At 38.4% G+C, this 24,303-nt stretch overlaps 1 protein-coding gene across 2 annotated transcripts in view; it reads right to left on the bottom strand.

Annotated features, from left to right (window-relative positions):
- CIB2 (calcium and integrin binding family member 2) overlaps positions 1 to 24,303 on the bottom strand; it is a 65,234-nt gene that overhangs the window by 39,676 nt on the left and 1,255 nt on the right. Inside the window, exon 1 of one of the 2 annotated variants that reach the window (XM_049813262.1) lies at positions 8,954 to 9,266. The exons of the other annotated variant lie outside the window; for it this stretch is intronic. Within the exon in view, the coding sequence (XP_049669219.1) occupies positions 8,954 to 9,004 (51 nt within the window). The 5' untranslated portion in view covers positions 9,005 to 9,266. Of the gene's footprint in view, positions 1 to 8,953; positions 9,267 to 24,303 lie in introns of those variants that run through there. 2 annotated transcript variants of the gene reach the window in all.

Here is a 24,303-nt window from a genome sequence, read left to right as displayed (position 1 = left end):
GTATATTTAGGGCAAATTCCACCCTGCATCCGAAACCAGGAACACTGGTGGCAATGAAATATTGGATGATCAGTTTAGAACATTGTTCAGGTCATAAATTCAGAGAATATGTATCTTCTTGTCTTAGAGCTAGTGGTTGATGAGGGCGTATATATAGGGAACACCAACCAAACCACAAAATTCTTCCTGATTATTCACCTCTGTTACAGGCCCATGTGATGTGGCAAGGTATTTGCCTAAGAACTCAGCTCTTAGTAGTTTTCCTCCTTAATGCAAACATACTTAAAGTAGGTAATATTTTTAAATCAGCTAGTGACAAGATAACAATATCAGACTTGTTAAGTCATACTTAAAGAGTACCTACAACTAGTATGTCTCCCCCAGTCCTGCTGTTCAGTCAACTATTGAAAAAGCATTTCTTCCCTAAGCTGAAAATCATTCTGGCTAAATGCCTGCTTCTTCCAAGGAGGGGAAAAGCAAATGATCACTGCTACCTGAAGCAGTCGAACAGCTTGTCTCAGGTATCGAGGTATGCTATCAGTCCTGCATGGTATCAATTATTGAGTTTGCTTGCTCTCCTCCATATAAAGTGGCAGGAGAAGCAGCTCTTCCTTTAGTGTATTGTGTAGCAGAATAGCGTTACAAGGCACAATAGGAAGCACCTTGTGAGCTGCTGTCACTGATGTCACATTGTCTGGAACTGCACAAAGTGAAATAGGAGCCAGCTGGTTAAGTCTTCATTAATTCCAGCACATTCAACACTTACAGTCAAACTGTCACTTAAGGATGCTTCATTTACTAATGAAAGGCAGGTGCAATCTCACAAATAATTGTAATGCCCTCAGCAGCAATCATGCCGTAATTATACAGAGCTGAGAAAATAGCAGACACTGTTATTTAACTAGAAAGCTGACAGGGAATGGAAATGCAAATGGAGATAAAGATGAAAAAGAAAAGTTACCCTTTACCTTCCAGAAATCATGCAAAAATGCCATTGGAAGACACATTAAGAGATCAGATCATAAACTTTTTTTGCTGAAGGTCCACGTATTTTATTTTTTTTTTTAATCTGAGTCGCCTCACATCTTTGACAGCAAACACTACTGTCCGCTTTTCTTTTAATCAAACAAAATTTTACTAATATAATCTAAAACCCACTGATATTGAAAACCTTTATAACAAAAGTACTTGCAAGTATCTGCCTGACCACTGTAACTGACTGCAATATTCCAATTATGCCTGCCAATTACATGGAATTGTATGTCAGGGATGAGGGGTGTCAAAAAAATTTACAGTGGTTTCACAGACCACTTGCGGAGATCTTAAAGCTACTCAGGGCCAGAGCACCACAAATTAATTGTGACCTGGCCTATACTTTTGATCCACAGCAAGATCATACACACCACTTAAGAAATGCTTTACCATTAAGAACTGTGTCTGGTCTCACATGGCAAATGTAAGAGCCACGGCTCCAAGCTGTCTCTGAAAGGGAAGTCCAGCTTCTCCCAGCTTCTTATTTCTGCCTCTTCCTTTACGTGGACTTCACACCAAAATGAGCAGCGTAACTGCATCAGAGAACTCTGAAGGAAGGAACTCATGTGTTTGGAAACTAACCTAGCAAAAATTGATTCATTTCCAGCTTGGATCATTTCCTTTTAGTGGCTTAGAATATAGAGTCAGTAGTGCTGGTACAAGAGATGAAGCCAAAACAAGTATCTATAGATTCCAGGAAAGGGGTGCAGGACTGCCCTTTTCTTCTTCTTTTTTTTTTTTTTTTTTTTTGAAAGCACACCCCTAAGCTGGATTAAAGTCATGATGGAACAGGGGTCTCAAGAACATAATTACATTTCTTAGTTGCTGGAACTCTAGCAATTTAATTCCAATATAATTAAAGACTTTTGGCCAAAGAAACATGGAGGTGAATCATCCAATTTTCTTCTGCCTACTTCATTCATACAGAAAATACAAAATGATGGAAAATAAACAGTAAACTAACGTTAATTTAACTCCCTCATAAGGAAAGGTGAAGCGGGTCCTGGCAAGCATCTGTTATTTATGCATATGATGACATTCATCTTCCTTCAAGCCAGAAATATCATGGAACACATTTGCTATTATATGTACTGTATTTCAATTTATTATGAACTTAAAAAGCAACCTGTCTATTCTGTCTGGACACTAAAGCCACTGGGAGTCCTGCTAGAAAAGCGCAGACCAAATACTGAACACATAAATGTTACCAGAGTTTTCATAATTCTTATCAATTGAAGAATTCTGGCAAGAATTTATCCTGCGAATCGTTGCTTTTATTTCTAATGCTATACGATGTCCTGAAAAATTTCTGCTAAGAGGAGGCCCCTTGGGGGTTTTTAGAATAGAGGCTTTGACTTGAAAGGTCACCTACTCCAGCCCGAGAAAATGCATGCTCCTTTTCTAAGATCAACTGTCCCACTCAGTCTGTCCTTGTGCCCTTAATAATCAAGTTAATTAGAAGTCTAACAAAGAATCACTGCTGGTTTTCTGAAGGCAAGATACCACTTAAACAAATCTGCAATTACCCACTTAACTTCCTTATGTCTAGCAAAGTGAATAAAATAAAGCAAACAGAAAATTTCCCATTGATTTCAATAAGATCATTACCTTATATAATGGGACCTGGTTCTCAAATTTGGCATTTAGGTGGCTTAACTGGTTCTTAAAATATTTTGCAGAGAAAAGAGTCAGATAGCTGGTGTATTTAGGTTCCATGGATGGCTTTGCTCTTGGCTGGTAGCGTGACTTCCTGCAAGTCACTCAACATTGCTTGTAAAGTACGGTTAACAGTCTCTACTCTCAAAATTTACTTTATAAAAGAGCAGAATGTACAGGCTGTTAGAGTCTTATTCTTTGACTTCCTATGTCAAGTGAATGCAGGTTTAGGACAAAACAGGAACAGACTGGAATACGGTCGTCCACTACCTTTTCCACTAGTCTGTAAGGCTTTACTGCAACTCCTAGATCAGTTCTGCTTTATGTTTAGTTCTACAGCAATTTGAACAAAAAATAGGAATAGCGATAACTGTGCTGAGAATGCCCACGCTTAACTGTATGTAAAGTGTACATACAGAATGTAACATGAGGTATGGCTCCAGAATCAGATCACATGTCATTTGTTCCACTGGATATATTGCCAATACCAGAGCACAGCACGCAGTTTATGAATGGCATCAGAGTCCACTGAATGAAAGATTATCACCTGCCACTTTTAGAAGCAGGTATCATTGCACACAAAGCACAGTTTTCAAATAAAACTAATTTCACATGGGCAAAACACTTCTCTACAGAAAAGAAGAAAACTGGAGAAAGGAACAACAGAATGAAAGAATAGCAATGCTAAGTATGCAAAGCTACTGTGAAATAGTATTTCTGAAACCCATAAAATGCATATTTCTCCTCTAAGACAATACATATTTAATTCTGCCTTTTATATGTATAGTTGTATAAGGGCGGGTTTTTTCTGATCCTGCAACAGCTCCTTTGGAAAGTTTTATAAGTAAGGAAATAATATAAAACAGTCTCAGCAATACAAAATGACTCGAAATTAGAAAAACAGTCTCAAACTAAAGCCAGCAAGCCACAAAGTAAACCGATGACTAACAAGAATTTTGACAATATCCTCAAGGCAAGACAGATCAGATCCATATAGCTATCTTACTGAGCAGCTTTTAAGAAATGAGAAGTACTGAGTGCTGCAGCATTTTAAATGCTAATATTTCAAACAAATTATTTCAGATGGTTCATTTAAAAAAAAAAAAAAAATCACAAATGATGTCTTGTACTGTGCCAACAGTAAGAACATTTAATCAAAACACCATAAAAACATCATCCTATGAAGTAATCAAAAAATCAAAGTTAAAAGGTGCTGGATAATAGAAGCAAACTTTCATATAAGATCTATTATTAACTCTATTCTGGTAACATTTTACAAATGCAATACTTCTATTCTAGTTGCCATACAACTAATAGTGGTATAGAGTTGTGCAAGACTGCGTCAGCAAGATATTTATGTATTTTCATCACTGTAAATATATAAAGAGTTACTGGAAGTCAATGAGACTAGCACCAGTCTAAGTTGCATAGCTATGCAAGTACTTCAGCAAATCCAGACTTAAACACTAAAAAAATCCTGTCAAAGTTAGTATCTGCATTAATAATAGTATCAGTATATGGACTTTTTATATTAAAAAATGCCAGTTGCATCAGAATGTCAATGGAGATTTTAACATCCAGCCTATCTTTATTTGTAATCAGATATATATTTTAAAACAACAGCCGGAACAACTAAAACACCCACTGAGTTTCAGGAGGAAAAATCTGCAGCTGTAAGAACCACTTTATATATTCATACTGCAACATGGGACTAAAAACACTTGGACACTAGCAAGAACTGAGGAAAACGCAAACTGTCAACAAATGTAATTTTGCTCAATCTATATATGCACCAAGTGGTAACATGAAACCAGAATCTGACTACAGGATAATTTTGCAAAAACTTTGTTCCACTATTATGCTACTTAAATTTGCACATTAACAGCAATAACCTATCAAACTGAAAAGTACTTTTAACAGAAGATCGTGGAGAATCTGTGATGAATACACTTTCTGTATCCTTGTAAAGGGTTCATTTTCTTCAAAGATCCTAAGTCAAGCACAGCTTTTTAAATCAAAAGATAGCTTGATGACCTAGTTTCACTTTATAAATGGCAGTTCTTGACAGATCATAACTTAACTTGTTTCATCTGGTTTTGCATAATTCTCCTGAAATATAGTTGAATCCCATTTTGACTAGGATTTAAATAAAAGGAAAAAAGTTAGGTCTGTAATAGACAAATTCTTGTGTAAAAGTAGTAAGTAATTATTTCATATTACTATCTTTTTTTGCGATATTGCCTAGAAGACAGCCAGGATAAGCATCAGTTTGTTTTGAGGCTGCATTAAATAATGTAAATAATCCCATTGATGAACAAATGCAAAAAGAAATGGCTTGCAATAAAACCAGTAATATCTGATGTAAAATATTTGTGCCCTATATTCTCTAGTTTCTGTCTATTAGGAAAAAAATTAGAACCAAATTTGAATCAAATTCAGACCACTTATTTGAGTAACCCCAGAAAAGGCAATGAGATTGATTTAACCGTGGAGTAGTTTGTTCATACCCCAGGCACAGCTTCTATGCATTTCCTACTCAATCTAATTGTTTCTCAGCGAGAAATACAGTCCACTGAGGCCTATATACACCTCTGATGTCGCTTTATTGTATACCTGTATTTTCTATTGCTTCAAGCATCTTTATACAGCATCACTCAAAAAACCCTAAAATTCTTGTTCATATTATTTTCTCATTATGAGACTTGACCTCCAAAATCTGTAGACAACTTTTAAAAGCTTAATTTTAAAACATTCCTTCGACTGCAATGAAAGACACCTTTCTTGCGATTAATACTTACCTTTTCCCTAGCCAGACCTTTGTTAGATTTTGCATTTGATGTAAAAAAAACAAACAACCCACCCACAAAAAAACCCAAACCAGTCAAATACTCTAACAGCATATGAATCGGAAATGCACAGTAGAATTAATTTTCTTACAAGGCTAACTTTTTAAATGATGTGAATCTCAGTGAAGAAACCAATGCTTGCAAAAGCCTGATTTCCAAAATATCTCACTAAGCTTATGAAAATTTGAAGAGCTGCCAACTAGAACACTATCTTAATAGCAGGTTATATGATCTTAATAACAAGTGATTTGACAAGGTGTTAGGAGATATGCAGCCTCACAGTCTTTCTTTAATTTGCCTCTACCTTTTTTGAATAAAAAAAGCTGACAGGTTTAATATTATCAAGTCCTATTAGGCATCTCTCTTAAAAACAGTTTCACCTGGCCACCCATCACCAGCCTTAATGAAGAGTATTCAAAACACTCGTCTATTAAAAACACTGAGGTCATCTTGAGGGAGACCAGATTTACAATTATTTAATTCAAATGTAAGGGTTCTGCTAAAGAGTGATGCTTCAATATGACAGTTCATATGCAAAAAAGTGTACACATGGGCATTTCAGAAAATTTTAGACAAATAAGGTTACTTTATTTCATTAATATCATATTAATGATCTGAGATTTATGTATGCTAGTTCTTCAAGCAGGTGATTTTTCTGCAGCTTAATCTACTCCTGAAAACCAAAGACACTTGCATATGGTTTTACCATACTTTAAGCACAAGAACTTCTCACTTTTCCATCCCATAGTGTCTCCTATGGAACATGTGCTTAAAACATAAGGTATTTAAAAAAATAACAAAAATTTCACTACTAAAGTAGTATTTAGGTACTATAAGCTCAGAGCAATTTGTATTAAAGACAAAAATGGTGGAAGTTACAACCAGATAATATAATAGCCAGAAATATATTCAAAATAAAGAAATTATAAGTCTAACCACGAGGGGAGTTAGGTTTTGAACAGTCTTCTAATAGGACCTGTGAGGAAGTAAAAAAACCCAAACAACTATTTTACAAAAAGGATTAAGCTGACTCTTTTGCTTCTGCCATACTGATACTATGGATGCTGTAACCCTGGGTATTACTGTAAGGAGTACAATACCAACTCACAGACGTACAAATTCACAAGAAGTTGCCTAGTTCTCATTTGGGAAAAAGAAAAAAAAGATTAATCAATGATGCAAAAAGCAATTTATACGTAGATGCCTGGCTGTACATCGGGGTACAGATGTGCACAACAGACTGTTGCAAAGAGGACCCGGGTACACAATGTTTTACTTTGGTCCAGTGTTCAGAGGACCTGGCAACCCAACTGCTGGTTCAAGAAATGAAAAACCTGCATTTTAAGAATTATGGAACTATTACCCCTTTCTCCCATTTTCTGTTCTGAAGGAATTCCACAAATGAGAAAAATGCAGGTAAAGATGGTAAACTCCAAGTCAAACAGCTCCATTTGTGTTACAGCAACTGCACACTCCCCCAGAATGCAGTGGAAAGGCAAGAGCTCTCTGTGTGGATGGCTACAGCTGTAAGCCCAGGATTTCCATGTTTAAAAGATCCAGGAGGTATGCAACAACTAACAGAACAGACACAAATCACCACCAAAATAAGAACTTTATCTGTTTGTTCACAGCATGAGGCTAGTATTCCTTCCTGACAAATGCTGGAGGTTAGTTATTGTCCTGAAACTTGTTATTTTATTGTACTTACCATATATAACAAGTGCTATTACTAGTCAAGAATTATCTATCACTATACTAAGGAACTACAAGTGCGCCTGTAACAGAGAAATCCCACAGGCTGGCTCAATCCACTGGGTCTAACTACTGCCAGGCTTTGAGATCAATTACCCAGCATTATCAAAGGCAGGGGCTGCAAAAGCCATTAGAGAAAGGCAATTTCAACATGAAGAGTAGTGAATTAGGGATGACATTTCAGCTCTTGCATTTGCCAGTTTATGTCAAGAAGATAACATTAATTACATTTGGATTTTGTTTTGTTTCACTGCAGTTGGGCTCTGTTCTGTGTTCACTTTTATTGTTAGTAGGAAGACAGGCACTGACGTTTTACAGATCTTTGATCTCCCTCTTGCCCATCCAGCAGGGATATCAAAAAGCCTTTTCGGCTCTTAGACTTATTAAGTCTAAAACCACTAACTTAGACTAATATATTACAGTGACAGGCTGCTGGTGAGGGTGAGATGTGTGACAAAATGGAAATTAGAGAAGCTCCATTTTCACATTTTCTACAATGACAAGAAAAAGGCTAGACATTTCGTAAGAGCACTTAATTTACGCCTAATTTTCAGCATGGGATAAAATTTTGAAGCATTTTAAAGCATTTTAGCATATATCCCTAGCCTGAGTCTCTGTGGCTAAATATCTACAGCTGTGAAAAGTCCCTGTTAGCAGTAACTCCAAAGAAAATTAGTATTTAAAATCATGGTTTCTACTTCAAGGGCTTGAGTCAAAGATCCTGAAGGTAAAAAGAAAGTTATTTACTTTTGCATGCACTGGATCTGTCCCTTGATTATCACGAGATAAACTAAATCTTGATTTCCTGCTCTGTTAATTCTATGTTTATCGCTTCATGTAGCAGAACAGAGCAATGCAGCCAGCCCTGTCTGCATCTCATAATGAGCAGTCAGCTGCCTCTTTCTTCAGCACACTTCTATTCAATATATTTCCTCATTGTATTTTCAGAAACTTGTTCCAAGATGCCCACTGTGCAGATCGCTTCCCGCAATCCACCTTAGTAAGACTTGCATTGTGCTGAAACATGACTGAAAACTGGGAATTTTGTTTTTACCCTATTAAAAATTCAGTTGATGCAATGTGAAGTAAATAAAGAAGTATCAATAAGCTGGACATAAAATGGATATTTCTTCTGTTAAGGTTAGAAACTACCATCCAGGAGCAGATGCAAGCATAAGGATACCTACGCTGGAATTACATTAAGCATATTTCTGTTACTTATCCTTAAGAGAAGTGAAATTAGACAAGACTTTTTTTCCCCCCACCTTTCTCCTCTATTGTCAGCAAAGGCATCAGGGAGAGAAAAAGAGGTTATTGCTACACTTTCTTCTCTACGTTCCATAGAAAGATTCTACTAAAAACTCCCATTGTCAAGCTAGTCAGAGTCTTTATCCTGCTTCCTAGTTCAGACATGGAAGATTTGACTCCTTTCCCTGTATACAGAGAAAGGAATTAAACTGAGTATATTAAACAACCCAGCCTTAGAATACTATTACAAATGCTGGAAGGAACAATATAATATATGCATGCAGGCTACAAATTAAGTTTTTGTTTATATTTGGATAAAAACCACTCCCCCAAACAAACAACCAAACCCCAACAAAACCAAACACCCCACAAACATGTGAAGATTACTTCTTTCCCTAATGCAAACTAAGATATCTTACCTGGTAGGCATCTAGCTGTTCATCAGTAAATATCGTTTGCTTATTACCCATCTTAAATGAGGAATTCTTCCTCTATGCAAATGCATCCCATTAGAAGTAGCTGGATTCCTCTGTATCGTAGGCATTTAGAGCACGTATATGCTGCGAATGCGCTGAAAAAATCCCAAAGCCTGCATCGAACTGGTTTTGACTGTACCTGTCCAATGAGGAAGGATGCAGTACTGGGAATCTTGGCAAAGGCTTGACTTGAGTGTACTAGGAAGGAAAGCGTTAAAATCACAGGCAGGTGTCGCCCAAAACCAGTGATGCCATTCTCCCCCTTTTTCAGATGCTTTCCTAAGAGGCATACAGAGCTTTTATAACATAAAAGCCGGGTAGCGGCACCTTGGCAGTTCAGAGCAGCTTTGCGTCACCCGATGGCGCTCGGCAGCGCAGTCGTATTACCCAGGCACGGCGAGCAAACCTACGAGAAATTATTGCAAACTAGAGAAACGGATTAGCAGAGCAAACGTTTCCGCAGCTGGCCTCCCCGCAGGTACAAGCACATCCCAGCCAGTGCCTGGATCTGACCTGCCCCACGCTGCCAATGTTCAGTACAGCTGGACAGAGGCTCCAAGTGTCCAGAGCGTCCCCGCAACACCCGCGGGTGCCCCGCAGCAAAGGCTGGTGCCTGCTCGGGGGCTATAACCAGCCCTGGCTATCAAGGATTCGAGGTCACTGCCAGAGGTGCCAAACTCCCAGGTACGCCTGTGAATGCAAGTCTTCCTTCTCACATTAAACAATTAAAAAAAAAAAACACCAACAAACGCCCCAAACGGGAAGATTAAAGTAGTTTAAACAGACGTTGATCTGACTCCATCGTCTCAAGCGAGCACAGCTGGAAAGAAATAAATGCTCCCCCAGCCTAAAGCAAAAGTAGGAAGTACCACTAGAGGGCTCACAGTCTATTTTTAAATACTACAACCCTATTTGCGTTTTCCCGGGAAAATAAATTTAAAAAATGAAATAAAAGTGTATGTAAGAGATGCAGACAGACAAAATGAATAAACTCAAACAAAATTATCTAACATCTGCAGATGGGTAAGCTCTTATAACAACAGTAAGAAGAAGACTGAGCGAGAAAGGATGGGAACAGGGAGGAAAGCCCTGCTATGATTAAGTTTCTTGGGACTGCTCACTTCCCATTGGTGCGCACAGGAACAGGAGAGGGTTCTCTGTACCTTCTCTATGTACCGGTCTGCCAATGGTCATTACTTGCTCAGCAAGTTAGCGTGCTTAATAAAAACACCTGGAGAATTATCTTGTGCTTTTTCCTACAGCTTCTAATGATCCTGACCTGGTAACGGCATTGGGTAGTATGAGTTCAATTTACCTTAGCATATAACAACAAAGAACAAACATTTAACAATAATACTGAAAGTAAATATATTGTATACGTAGTAAAAAAAATCCTATGAAGTGTGTTGGATATGTAGTAAAAACATTCTGAAGTGCTGAACCACAGACTGTTCAAAGAGACGACTTTGATTGTAACATTAAGAAATGCAGATTTGATTAGCTGCAAACCAGCACTGCCCTGAGCTACAAAACCACAAGGTATTACCATATATACAAAATAAATAGATTGGGATGAGAATGTATTCAACAAGGCTTATTAGTGATAAGCAAACATCAGAACTTTAAGTGAAGGAAATGGATTCTACCAATAGAATGTATCACAACACAGTTTCAGAAGAAGAAGGAAGAAGCTACACTAGTCAGGACAAAAGAAAGCCTGAATGACCTACCATGAGATCAAGAGTGCAGCAAGCATCTATTCCAATATCAGACGGTTGAATCAACTGCTTGTTACGTGGTCAAACTGACCTCTGTTTTTCTAGCCACTAGTGTTGTGGGCTTTTTTTCTTTTCCCCAACGTACAGCAGCATTGGATTCTTGTTACATTCTAAAAGATTTTCCACAAGTTAAGTCAGAAAGTAAAGAAGAAAAAAAACCCTATTGATTAAAAGTACTCTTTTAACATGCTTTTCTTGAATAAGAAAACAACAATCCTTAAGGGCCTCTTGAGATTAAGAATGCACCGTTCTGAAAGTTCTTGCACATCCTCAGCTCTGAATGAGCTTCATCAATGGCTTTAGTAGTTATGCATATAATTAAGCATGTTTCATATCTATGATCTGGTGCTAGTGAAATAGAAGAGCTATCAGCTGTTCTCAGTCAGACCAGACCGATACTTAGTCAGGTGATTTGCATGAAATAGCACTCCATTCAGAGCCACCTAATTCAAGCTGCCTGTCTATGCAAATCAGATTAAATATAAATGGCCAAATTATCTTTAATGCCATTATACAGAAGTGAATTGACACCAGGGGTGGATTGGGCTGCGTATCTTTTAATCTTGTGGTTCTGTATACTTAACAGTATTCTTACAGTGAAAAGACTGACATCTCATTTCTTCATTTTTCACCTGCTTTTGTACTCCCGGCTGCCCGGTCGCCCTGTATCCTAGACGCCACACGTATCAGCTAGTCTCTATCTTTAGAATCGAAACAATAACAGTAAAAAGCAGAAGGGCTAAATGGAAAGCACTAACTAGGTAAGACTTACTTGTGGTTACGAAGTAGGCCAGAGGCAGAGATCCTGAGGTTCGCAGACATATTCCTGTTTATTCCTTTGATCCTGGCTTTCCAAACTGCCACCTCCACTTTTCTCTTGCATATTAGAAATTCTTTGGTTTTATTCTAATGTAGAGAAATTACACAGGAAAACTGGTATGGCTAAAAGAGTTGATTGCTTTAAAAGAGTTAGAAGTTCTTGCTCTAAAAGAAAGACTCAGCTTTCCAAGGGAACAATACCCACTGAGTATATGGACAGAAAATAAACTGTTTCTTCAATTCTTGTTTCCATACTCTCAAGAGTATTTTTTTATTACTAAATAAAATTAAAATGCACAGATTTTTAAGAGAGGATTCAAATACTGATCATTGAGGGGTCCACTGTACTAGCTAGCTCTTCTCAAGCATGCTATAGTGGTAACTGTAGTTCACTGCCTACTTATCTTGCTATACTAACCGGGTAAAATTTAAAGATGATATAATGCACAAACTCTTTTTCACTCCTATCTGTTTGTGTGTATCAAAGATCAGATAATCTTGCAGTTTGCTCGTTCCTCACTTTTTCTATCTGTTTGTATTTATCAAAGGTTAGTTTTATTTGCCAGCTGGGTGTTAAGCAATACTTACTCCCAGCATAAGTTACTTCAACAAATCAATACTTTTCTATGTGCATAGCAAGAGTTGACCTTAATGCTATCAGTACCAGCTTTCCATCACACTTCACTGTATTTCCACTTCTCTAACTGTTTGCCAAAGCAAGTGATTTTAAGCTATTAGCAACACATAGCATACCTCTTGCAATCAGTTGCAAATGAAGTTTACCAAGGAGGACAGTATATATACAATAGTCTTGCCATTACACAGTCTATTATACAAGAGAACATGGTTAAGTAGCCACTGTTCATCTGCTCTAAAAGTTTAATTCATGGAGCAGAAAATATACTATCAACCATGCACACCAGATTTAATAATTTATAGTCAGCTGCAGTAGCTTAACACCCACCTAAGGCTGCAATCTGGACCCAGCTACAGGTACTTGTTTCCACAGCCCTAGCTCAGGCAGTGGGACAAATTATGCTGATGGCCTTCAGTGCAACATCTCCTTCTCTGAACTGTTGCTAGCCATGGCTGCTACACCAGGTGACTTTGCTCTGATTTATTAGTAGAGGTGTAAGTTTAATAACCTCCAACAGACAGGTCATGCTACCTTAAATTGCCTCTGTAAATTATACAGTGAGAATTTGACTGTGGTTTAAGTATGAAAGCTCCTATTCCTCTTCAAAGGAAGATCAAGCTACTATGAACAGAGATCATTTTACCTGTTAATGAGAGGATCCACACAGAGTTTTAACAATCTACTGCCTTCAATGCTCAAGTTGGTTTGCTACAAGTTTTAACTGGGGGGGGGGGGGAAGAACCTGCAAGATTTCATGCCCATTACACCAAATATTCCAACAATTTCTCTCCCACACAGATGTTTCTTTACAGATTAGCTCTTCATAAAGATTCACTCTGTTAGCAAAAAGAACAGTTTTGATCTAGAAGGGTTGCCTGTACATTTATTTTGTTGCTACTCTCTATGAGTCACTAAGGCCCCCTTCTACTGCAAGTGTAAGTACCAATGATCACTACTGACAATGATTACAAGGGAGAAGTTCTATCCTCCACTGATGCTGTGGAAATCCCCCCCCCCGAGTCTTTGGGGCTTGTTTTATTTACTTGAAAGCTATTCTGTTTGCTCACAGGCAAATGAGGAATAATAATGTTTACCACCAATAGGTGCTGTGGAGTTAAATAATTAAAGCGCTTGTGAGTTCCTTAAATAAAGATGCTACAGAGCTACAAAACATCTCCTTCTTAATATGCTACCCCAGCTGTCATAACTTGCCTCTTATTTAATAGTTATTGCAAACTAGAAAGAAAAAATGAACTGTAAGTACACGGTTACAAAGTAGAAATCATAAAGTAAGTGAAAATGACAGTTTGATTTTACTGCAGTGGATAGAAAAGTTGCTTTTCCAACACATGACCAACAGGAGGATGCTTAAACTCCACTAAATTTGTCTGGAAGCACTAGCCTGTAAGAAAATGCTTCATGGGACTGAGCCCTGTCATATGAATGAATAAACAGAACTTGAGAAAGATGCAAAACTCACAGCCCTCAAACCAATGAAAGATGCTGACTATCTGACTGAATTGCATTTGTTATGATGAGCGGAAACTTTCTGTACAGCGTTTTTAATGCTAAAGAAAACAAACAGAAAGGAAAACCTTATGCCAAATTTGTTTTTATGATCTTATCTATCTAGCTTAATAAAATACACTGTCTTAGAAGATCGAGGTTTCTGACTGCATTTCATTAAGCCTAATTTATGCATAATAAGTAAAATTTACTTTTTTCTTAAAAGATGCTTTATACAAGACAATGCTATGCCTCAGGGACAAAATAATAATAATAAGAAGAAAGGTTTCCTAAGACAGACTAAATTTAATATAATGAATTTCCTCATAGGGAGTCTCAATAGAGTGATCACTAGGGGAAAGAAACTACTGCTGTGTCTATATCGGCATCTTTTTTTCTAGGCAAAATAACTACTGATGGTTTTATTACTGTGTTGTTTAGCCCTTCTGAGAACAGATCCAAATCAGCCACTGTTAATGGCTTATTACTGTAGTATTATTATGGTAGCACCTATAAGACACAGATCAGAAACCTGTTGCAACACCTGTTGAAAATATATGTAAAAAAGAATTTCTCCCCTCCCCTCAATTTACAATCAAAGTGTAAACCCAGAAAGTACACGCAGGTACAGTCAGAAAACACAAGAAAACAATGCGAATATACTGATCAGCATAGCATAGTACATAATCAACATTTATGGAGTTCTTTGGTAAACATCATGGCAAAGAAACAATACAAAGAAAGGAGTAAAACTGATATATACATGGGAAGCAGTACAGTAAAAACATTAAAAAATCAGCTAGTATGTCCTAGAAACATCATAGGTCAATCTGAGATGGGAGCAAGCCTCAATTTACAAAAGGGGAGGAAAAAGAAAAAAAAAAAGAGAATAGGACATGTAAGCTGTGGAAAGTAAAGGTGGCACAACAAAAGAGCCAATATGTGGAAAGTATGATCAAACTTTGAACAAAAAAAATTATTTTACAGAAACATTTAGAACAGATATCTGCAGGGCCAATTTGGATTTTAAAGACTGAAATGAAAAAAAACAGCAGCAGTTACCAGAAAAAAGTCAGGATCAAGAAAATTGTGCAAGCTTACCATTACAGATAACGTCTGAGTGACTATTCTCAATCCAAAGCATTATCAAATATAAAATAAAACATACACCCAATAGGCTGTTTCAACAGAGGAAAAATTGTGAGTACCTCTGGTGCCCTGTAATGGAAAAGAAAAAAAAAAAAGAGCAAGTGACACACACACACACACACACACACCCCCCCCCGAAAATAAGGGCTACTAATGCTGTATATTACTGAATGTAAAGTCTTAGAATTTCTGCTCACATTTTCAAGATGAGAGCAAACCGAACACACAGTCTTAATCCTTAGTTTTCAAGCACATACAGGACAGAGGTAAGTAAATGGGGAGGCTGCAAGTAATCTGGTAACTCTATCACCAAAAACTGGCACAGAATTATCCCGAGACAGAATCCAAATGCTTATGTTGCTGAAGTGTAAGACACTGAGGGGTAGGGGTTTTTTTGTCTTTTGAGTTTAAACTTCCAGGATATATTAGACTCACATTTTATATCACTCTTTGCAACCACTTGAGTTTAGAAATTCCGTCTTGATTTTGTATCAGAGCCGAGAGTCTAATCTATTCCTGTAATTAATTGTTTGACTTGACAACACAACAGTTGACATAAATTGACTGAACAAAATTGGAAGCAACGTCAACACTGTTACTTGGACAGCAGAGCCTACCATGATCTTAAGAGAGAGCCTCTGCATCACTGTCTGTCTAAGCAGATAAGGTGGAAGTATTATCACCATTTCACAGGTAAGAAAATCTTTTAAAAGAAGTCAGATGAAGCGGTTATTCCCAGAGGTCTGAGCTCAAACTGCCTTAGTTGTAGCTTGGTGCTTCCCTCTCAAGAACATCCTGAGCTACCTTACCACCCTTAAGCACAGAGAGGAGTAAGCATTTCTTAGCCGGTGTAGGTGGGACTTCAAGATAGCCGTCTCAAATCTTATTTATCATTGTTAACGGCAGCGTTGTCTCCCTCGCTGTACGCTGCTCAGGCAGGGACTCTCCGCAGCTTGGGGCCTCCCACTGCCACGGCCTAAGCAGACTCCCAGAACCGAGACACACATGTTAAAGGTCATACTTGTTTATCAAACAGCTTTGTAACTTGTAGAAAATGTGCTTGCATAAGCTGTTGCTTGAGAGACTCTTTGCTTAACAGGAACAGAGATAAGTTGAGTATACGCCCGGAAGACAACGATAAATCGCAAGACTGTTTGCCAAGGACTCTTGCAAAACCGTTCTAAGAATTATACCATATAAGGAAAAAGGTTATCCAAAGGTGGCCGAAGAAGACCTCAGCCTTCAGCCTCAACGATTACCAGGAGGCAGAAAAAAAGACCCCTAGTAACAACTGAGGCATGCGCAGAATACTCCACTAAGAACACGGATGCGGAACTAAAGGACTGATAAAAGGGGGGTGTTTTGAATGTGAGGCGCAGCAGTTGGCGGAGCGGAGACTCCCCTGTCGCCCAGCGCTGTTTTTGCTCATATCCTGCTTACTATAATTAATAAAAACATTAATTGATTATTATAATTGAAAGACTCAATTTATAACAATTATGGTGCCATGACTCAGATAAGGAAGAGTGGGGATACAGTCCTTCAGGGAGGCGCCCCGCGGGATTTCTGCGGCTCTGGAGGAGGCTGTTTCCCTTACTAAACTCCTTACCGACGAACCTAAATTAAAGGATATCGAGCAAAAAGGAACCGGTAGGATCCCATAAATTTTGTGCACGAAAGTCCGGACGAAGACGCAGGGGGCGTAAGGACGCGTGAGTATAACGCGGGATACCGTTCGGTCGGGGTCGGGTTTTCCTGGAATACGCTAGGTGAGAGGTTCGATATACTGAACCAAGCGAGTGCGGACTCTTAAGTACTGCGGTTCCCAACTCCCGCGAGGGACTGGGCCAGGAACAAGGGGAACGAGTGTGTGTGTGGTAGAAGGTATTCCAGAAGATGGGTTCGAAGAATAGTAAGCCTTCGATTCCCATGGGTGGATTACCCAAGGTACCTAAGGATACGCCCTTAGGATATATTCTAAGTAATTGGAAAAACTTTCCCGGAACGTCTGGGAAAGAAAAATATAAAATGATTAGTTATTGTACAAAAGTTTGGGGAGGGAAACAGATCTCCAAGTCTGTATATTGGCCAGTATATGGGTCAGAGGAAGATTGGGTAAGGCAGCAACTGAATCTCTGGGTTAATACTAAAACACCATTCAACCCAGAGGAGAGTGACTATGCAAAAATATGGATACAACGTCCCCAAGATACAACGTCTCTCTATCCAATTAGCGAGACGAAGGAGAAACGTGAAAAACGAAAAGAGGAATTGGAAGAGAGCCTCTTAGTCCCACCTCCATATGCCCCACCACCCATGCAGGCGCCAGCGATACCCCAGGCACCTGCTTTTCCATCAGAACCGAACCCAGGTTCTCCCCCTTCAAGACCCAGAACCCGTAGTCAAAGGGGAACTACTCAAATATACCCTTTAAGGGAAATACCTATGGGGGGAGCCCAACCTGAAATAGGGTTTATATCGGTTCCCTTAAATTCGACTGATCTTAGAGATTTTAAAAAAGAGTAGATGGGGAATCTAATAGAAGACCCCATAGGAGTGGCCGAAAGATTGGACCAGTTCCTAGGTCCTAATATATACACCTGGGACAAAATGCAGTCAATACTTACTCGTTTATTTACAACCGAAGAACGAGAGATGATCTGGCATGCAGGAATGAGGCTCTGGGATGTACAACATGCCCAAGGACCTCAAGCTGATACTAAATGGCCACTTCAAAGACCTAATTGGAGTAATCAAGATCCAAATCATAGAGTCCATATGTAGGACTTAAGAACTATAGTGATCCAGGGTATCCGAGAAGCTGTCCCTCGTGGTCAAAACATCAATAAGGCCTTTAATGAGAGACAGAAAAAAGATGAGAGTCCAACTGACTGGCTAGAGCGCTTAAGAAAAGCACTCCAGTTATACTCAGGGCTAGATCCTGACACACCCTTAGGACAAGCCCTTCTGAAAACTCAATTTGTGGCAAAATCCTGGGAAGATATAAGAAAGAAAATCGAATAATTAGAAAATTGGCAGGACAGGGGATTAGATGAATTATTACGAGAAGCACAGAAAGTATATGTAAGACGAGAGGAAGAAAGCCATAGAAGACAGGTAAAAATGATGGTTGCAGCAGTGAGAGAAGGACAAAAGATGGCGTCCCGAGACTATAGGTCAAAGGGAACAGACGCTGAGATAACTATAAGAAAAGAACAAGGATGTTGTTTTTATTGCGGAAAGAAAGGACATATAAAAAAGAATTGTAGGCAGAGGATCAAAGATGAAGAGATTGTAAAATCAGAATAGGATAGTCAGGGGCTCTACCTTTTAGGGGATCGGAGTCATCCAGAGCCCTTGATAAAATTGAAAATAGGTCCCCAAAAGCAGGAGTTCACCTTTTTAATAGACACCGGAGCTGAAAAATCAACAATTAGACAATTACCTATGGGTTGTAAATTGTCTCCTGAAAAGGTCCAAGTCATTGGAGCTAAGGGAGAACCGTTTGAAGTAAACAAAATTAAAGACGTATTATTTGAAACGAATAATATATATGGAATAGGTGAACTCCTTCTCGTCCCTGAAGCAGAATATAATTTATTAGGACGAGATTTAATCATAGAATTAAAATTGGAAATCAAAGTAGAAGATAAGAAATTGAAAGTGTCAGTATATCCTTTAAATGTTACAGATGAAGAAATGATAAATCCTGATGTATGGTATTCACCAAATACCATAAGTAAACTTGATATGATTCCCTTCGAGATACAAATTAAGAACCCGAATATCCCAGTTAGGATTAAACAATATCCCTTATCACTCGAAGGAAGAAGGGGATTAAAACCAGAAATTGACAGATTAATAGCACAGGGAATATTGGAAACCTGCATGTCCCCTTTTAATACTCCTATTTTGCCGGTGAAGAAACCCAATGGAAAGTACCGATTAGTACATGATTTAAGAGAAATTAATAAAAGGACAATTACACGCTTTCCGGTAGTAGCTAATCCGTATACCCTACTCAGTAAACTAGGACCACAAAAATCATGGTATAGTGTTATAGATTTAAAAGATGCATTTTGGGCTTGTCCCCTAGCTGAACAAAGTAGGGATTATTTTGCATTTGAATGGGAAGATCCTGAGACAAATAGGAAGCAACAATTGAGATGGACTGTGTTACCTCAAGGGTTCACAGAATCTCCCAATTTATTTGGACAAGCTTTGGAAAAATTATTAGAAGACTTTCACGTGCAACCTGAGAATATTTTGCTTCAATATGTAGATGATTTATTAATAGCTGGAGAATCAAGAGACAAAGTATTAGAAGATAGCGTGAAATTATTAAACTTTTTGGCAGAAAAAGGACTAAAAGTTTCAAAAGACAAACTGCAGTTTGTGGAGGAAAAGGTCAAATACCTAGGGCATTATTTATTCAAAGGGAAAAAGATATTGGACCCAGAACGAATTAAAGGGATCCTGGAGTTAAATATGCCCAGGACCAAAAGACAAATTAGACAGGTATTAGGCCTATTTGGGTATTGTAGACAGTGGATAGAAAATTACAGTTATAAAGCCAAATTTTTGTATAATCAATTAGTTCAAGACAAAGTCCCTAAGTGGACACCGGGAGAAGAAGAACAATTTGAGAAATTGAAACTTGAATTGAGCCAAGCCCCAGTACTAAGCCTACCTGATTTGAAACGGCCCTTTCATCTGTTTGTGAATATACATGAAGGAACTGCTTTTGGAGTATTAACTCAAGAATGGGCCGGTCAGAAGAAACCCGTGGGGTATCTTTCGAAAATATTAGATCCGGTCAGTAGGGGCTGGCCAACATGTTTACAGATAATTGTCGCTGCTGCATTATTATTAGAAGAGACAAATCGGATAACCTTTAACGGGGAAATCATCCTATATGCACCTCATAATATACAAGGAATATTACAACAAAAAGCCGAAAAGTGGCTAACAGATAATAGACTCTTAAAATATGAAGGAATACTTCTAGAGTCACCTAAGTTAACTATAAAATCTACAGGAGCTATAAACCCTGCAGAATTTTTATATACTGGGAAAAACTCATAACTGATTCATGATTGTTTTCAGGCAATAGAACAACAAACAAAAATACGTCCAGACTTGGAAGAGGAAGAATTAGAACAAGGAGAAAAATTGTTTGTTGATGGTTCTTCAAGAATAGTAGAGGGAAGAAGAGTTTCTGGATATGCTGTAATTAAAATGGAAAACGAGACATTTAAAATAATAGAATCAGGACCTTTAAGTGCTAATTGGTCAGCTCAGGCGTGTGAATTATATGCTCTTTGGAAAGCATTATTATATTTATCACAGAAAATAGGTACCATCTATACCGATTCACGATATGCCTATGGAGTAGTACATACGTTTGGAAAGATATGGGAAGAAAGAGGTTTTATAAATTCACAAGGAAAAGACCTGATACACCCTGAACTTATAAAACAAGTTTTAATTGCCTTAAGAGGACCAGAACAAATTGCCATAGTCCATGTTAAAGGTCACCAAAAGGGACTATCTTATCAAATTAGAGGAAATAATGTCGCAGATCAGGAAGCTAAAAGGGTGGCAGGAAATAAGACAATGACTCTAAATAATAAAATTGATAGTGTAAAACTATATAGTTTTTCACGACATGAAACAGAAAAGCTAAAATAAATGAAAGTACAAGAGATAAATGATAAATGGGTCCTACCTGATGGTAGAGAAGTTTTGCCTAAGGCAGTGGCCAATTCGATTCTAACAAGGATTCACATGAAAACACATTGGGGAACACAAGCACTGATAGACTATTTTGAACAATTGTATTCATGTATAGGAGTATATAATATTGCTAAAACCATAACAGCTACCTGTAGAACTTGTCAGAGAGTAAATAGAACCTGTATAAAAGGAAAATCTTTTGGGGGACGGCCACCCACATATAAACCATTTACCAGAGTTCAGATTGATTTCACAGAATTACCTAAGGTTGGACGTTATAAATATTTATTGGTAATGGTAGATCATTTAACACAATATGTAGAGGCATTCCCTACCTCAAGAGCAACTGCTAATCAGGTCACAAAAACGTTATTGGAACACATTATACCCCGATATGGAAATATCGAGGTAATAGATTCGGATAGAGGACCTCATTTCGTGTCAAAAATCGTACAAGATTTAACAAATATCCTGGGAATTAAGTGGGAACATCATACCCCATGGCATCCCCAGAGTTCAGGAAAAGTAGAACGGATGAATGGAGAATTGAAAAATACATTAACAAAATTAATCATTGAAACTAAACTATCATGGGTAAAATGTTTACCCATGGCTTTATTAATATTACGAACCAGACCTAGAGCAGACCTGGGAATCTCAGCCTTTGAAATGATGTATGGAATGCCTTATAGAATAGATGAACCACAAGATCATGTGTTAATACGAGACAATATGATAAACGAATATATATACCAATTATCTAAGCATAGGAATATGTTATGGAAAAAGGGTCTTTTAGTTCAACGACCGCCGTTAGATCTGAAGATACACAATATTGAACCAGGAGAATGGGTGATGGTGAAAGCCTGGAAAGAGGAAAATTTGAAACCTAAATGGGAAGGACCTTATCTTGTTTTGCTTACTACAGAAACAGCTGTCCGAACTGCTGAACGAGGATGGACCCATGCCAGTCGGATTAAAGGGCCAGTAGCTCCGCCGCACTGGAAAATAGTTAGCACACCAGGTGATACAAAGCTAACTTTACGAAGATAAGTGACAACTATCCAGTGCTGGAAAGGAATTCAAACAATACCATGCTGTACCCCATTTGTGAAAGCTAAAAAGTGGAACGCCTATGTGAATAAACACACAAGGCAAAGCAAGTACTCTCCTGAAGAATTCTCTTGCTGCCGAGAAGATGGTACACCTCGTGGCTCGAAGCAACCGAGTCGACGAGCGAGGCAGAGGAGGAATAAATTATGGAGAGAACAGCTTGAACAACGGGATACACAAAAAGCAATGGATGAACTGCCTCTGGACTGGTAATGGAATGGTAAAATTACAAATAATCATCTTTTGTCTGGACATACTTATTACACCAGTAACATCCGAGAATCATCCTCATGAACCTTTCAAATGGTCCCTTATAAGATGGAATGATAATGAAGTGATCCAATCCAAAACCATGACGGGACCCCCAAGTTTTGCTGTAGGACTATGTAACTTAACAGATATAGAACATTGTGGAAAAGTTTTAAACCAGACCGCGTTTTATATGTGTCCTAGCTCCAATCCTGGGAAATCATATTGTAATTACCCTGGAGAGTATTTTTGTGCGTATTGGGGCTGTGAGACAGTCGCCTCTGATTGGACTCCGAAAAGAAAAGACAAATACATTAGTGCTGGGTTTGGTCCACCCGGATGCACGCCTTCCTGGAGAGGCCCCTCTGGTGAAACAACCAAGTTAGGCACCTGTAGTTTTGTATTTATAAATATTACCCAACCCGAGGATCAGGGCTGGCTGTTAGGGAGAACATGGGGAATACGACACTGGGAGCCAGGACGAGATCGAGGCAACCTAGTACTAATTAAAAAGGAAACAGCACCCCCTGATCCTCTACCAAATAGGACAAAATCCAGTCCTGAATCCAGTTCCACCAACTGTGTCTAGTCAGGAAATAGATCAAACTGTTCCTATAGCAATAGTAGAATATGAATCTGAGCCCCAAGATCCTTTATGGAATATGATGCAAACTTCGTATTTAGCACTAAACTCAACTAAACCCGAGTTAGCAAAAGACTGCTGGTTGTGCTATAATGTAAGACCACCTTATTTTGAAGCAATAGGAAAAGCAAATAAAATTCGATGGTCAAACGGAACAAACCCTCAGGAATGTGATTGGGGAGAAAAGAATTGTACTAGAGGTCTAACTTTACAGATGGTGACTGGACAAGGCCGATGTATAGACAGGGTACCCAAAAGCTACCAATCCTTGTGCAATCAAACAATTAGCAATTATTCGGTTTCACAACATAAAACCCAAGGGTCAAAATGGGTAATACCCTCTGGAAGAGCAAAATGGGTCTGCTCAGATATTGGAATTACCCCTTGTCTATCTCTAACTCTATTTGAATATGAAAAAACATTTTGTGTTCAGGTATTGATCCTACCTCGGATCATGTATCATGCCTCTAAGGAAATAATACAATATTTTGAGAGAGATAATAATAGAGAAAAAAGGGAACCAGTAACTGCCATCACCATCGCCACTATCCTGGCTATAAGTGGAGCAGGAATGGGAGTAGCCTCCCTAGTAAAGGCAAAAGAAATGCAAGATCTCCAGACAGCAGTAGATGAAGATTTAGAAAAAGTACAAAAAGGCATTGATGATCTTGCAGAGTCTGTTCACTCACTATCCGAGGTGGTGTTACAAAATCGCAGAGGTCTAGATTTATTATTCCTAAAAGACGGAGGACTGTGTGTAGCCCTCAGAGAAGAATGTTGTTCATACGTCGACCGTACAGGAATTGTAAAAGATTCAATGTTAGAATTGAAAAGAAGACTTGAACAGAGAAAAAAGGAAAGGGAAGCCAACCAATCTTGGTATGAAAATTGGTTCAATGCTTCTCCTTGGTTAACAACTTTACTTTCTACTTTGGCAGGTCCTATAATAATGTTAGTGTTAGGATTAACCTTCGGACCATGTATTATTAAATATTTGTTAAAAATAATTCAAGATCGCTTTGACACAACAAAACTGCTGTTATTAAAAACTAATTATATCCCGGTTGTAGCTACTTGTGATGAAGAAAGTGAAAGCTATATAGAGCATGAAAATAGTGTTTGCTAAACAAATAATAAATAAAAAGAGGGGGGAATTGTTAAAGGTCATACTTGTTTATCAAACAGCTTTGTAACTTATAGAAAATGTGCTTGCATAAGCTGTTGCTTGAGAGACTCTTCGCTTAACAGGAAGCTGTAACTTATAGAAAATGTGCTTGCATAAGCTGTTGCTTGAAGTGCTTTGCTTAACAGGAAACAGAGAGATAAGTTGAGTATACGCCCGGAAGACAACGATAAATCGCAAGACTTGTTTGCCAAGGACTCTTGCAAAACCGTTCTAAGAATTATACCATATAAGGAAAAAGGTTATCCAAAGGTGGCCGAGGAAGACCTCAGCCTTCAGCCTCAACGATTACCAGGAGGCAGAAAAAAAGACCCCTAGTAACAACTGAGGCATGCGCAGAATACTCCACTAAGAACACGGATGCGGAACTAAAGGACTGATAAAAGGGGGGTGTTTTGAATGTGAGGCGCGGCAGTTGGCGGAGCGGAGACTCCCCTGTCGCCCAGCGCTGGTTTTGCTCATATCCTGCTTACTATAATT

This window comes from Accipiter gentilis, chromosome 10 (assembly GCF_929443795.1).
Source record: "Accipiter gentilis chromosome 10, bAccGen1.1, whole genome shotgun sequence".
Lineage (NCBI taxonomy): Eukaryota > Metazoa > Chordata > Aves > Accipitriformes > Accipitridae > Astur > Astur gentilis.
This window is presented reverse-complemented; position numbering and strand designations above follow the sequence as displayed.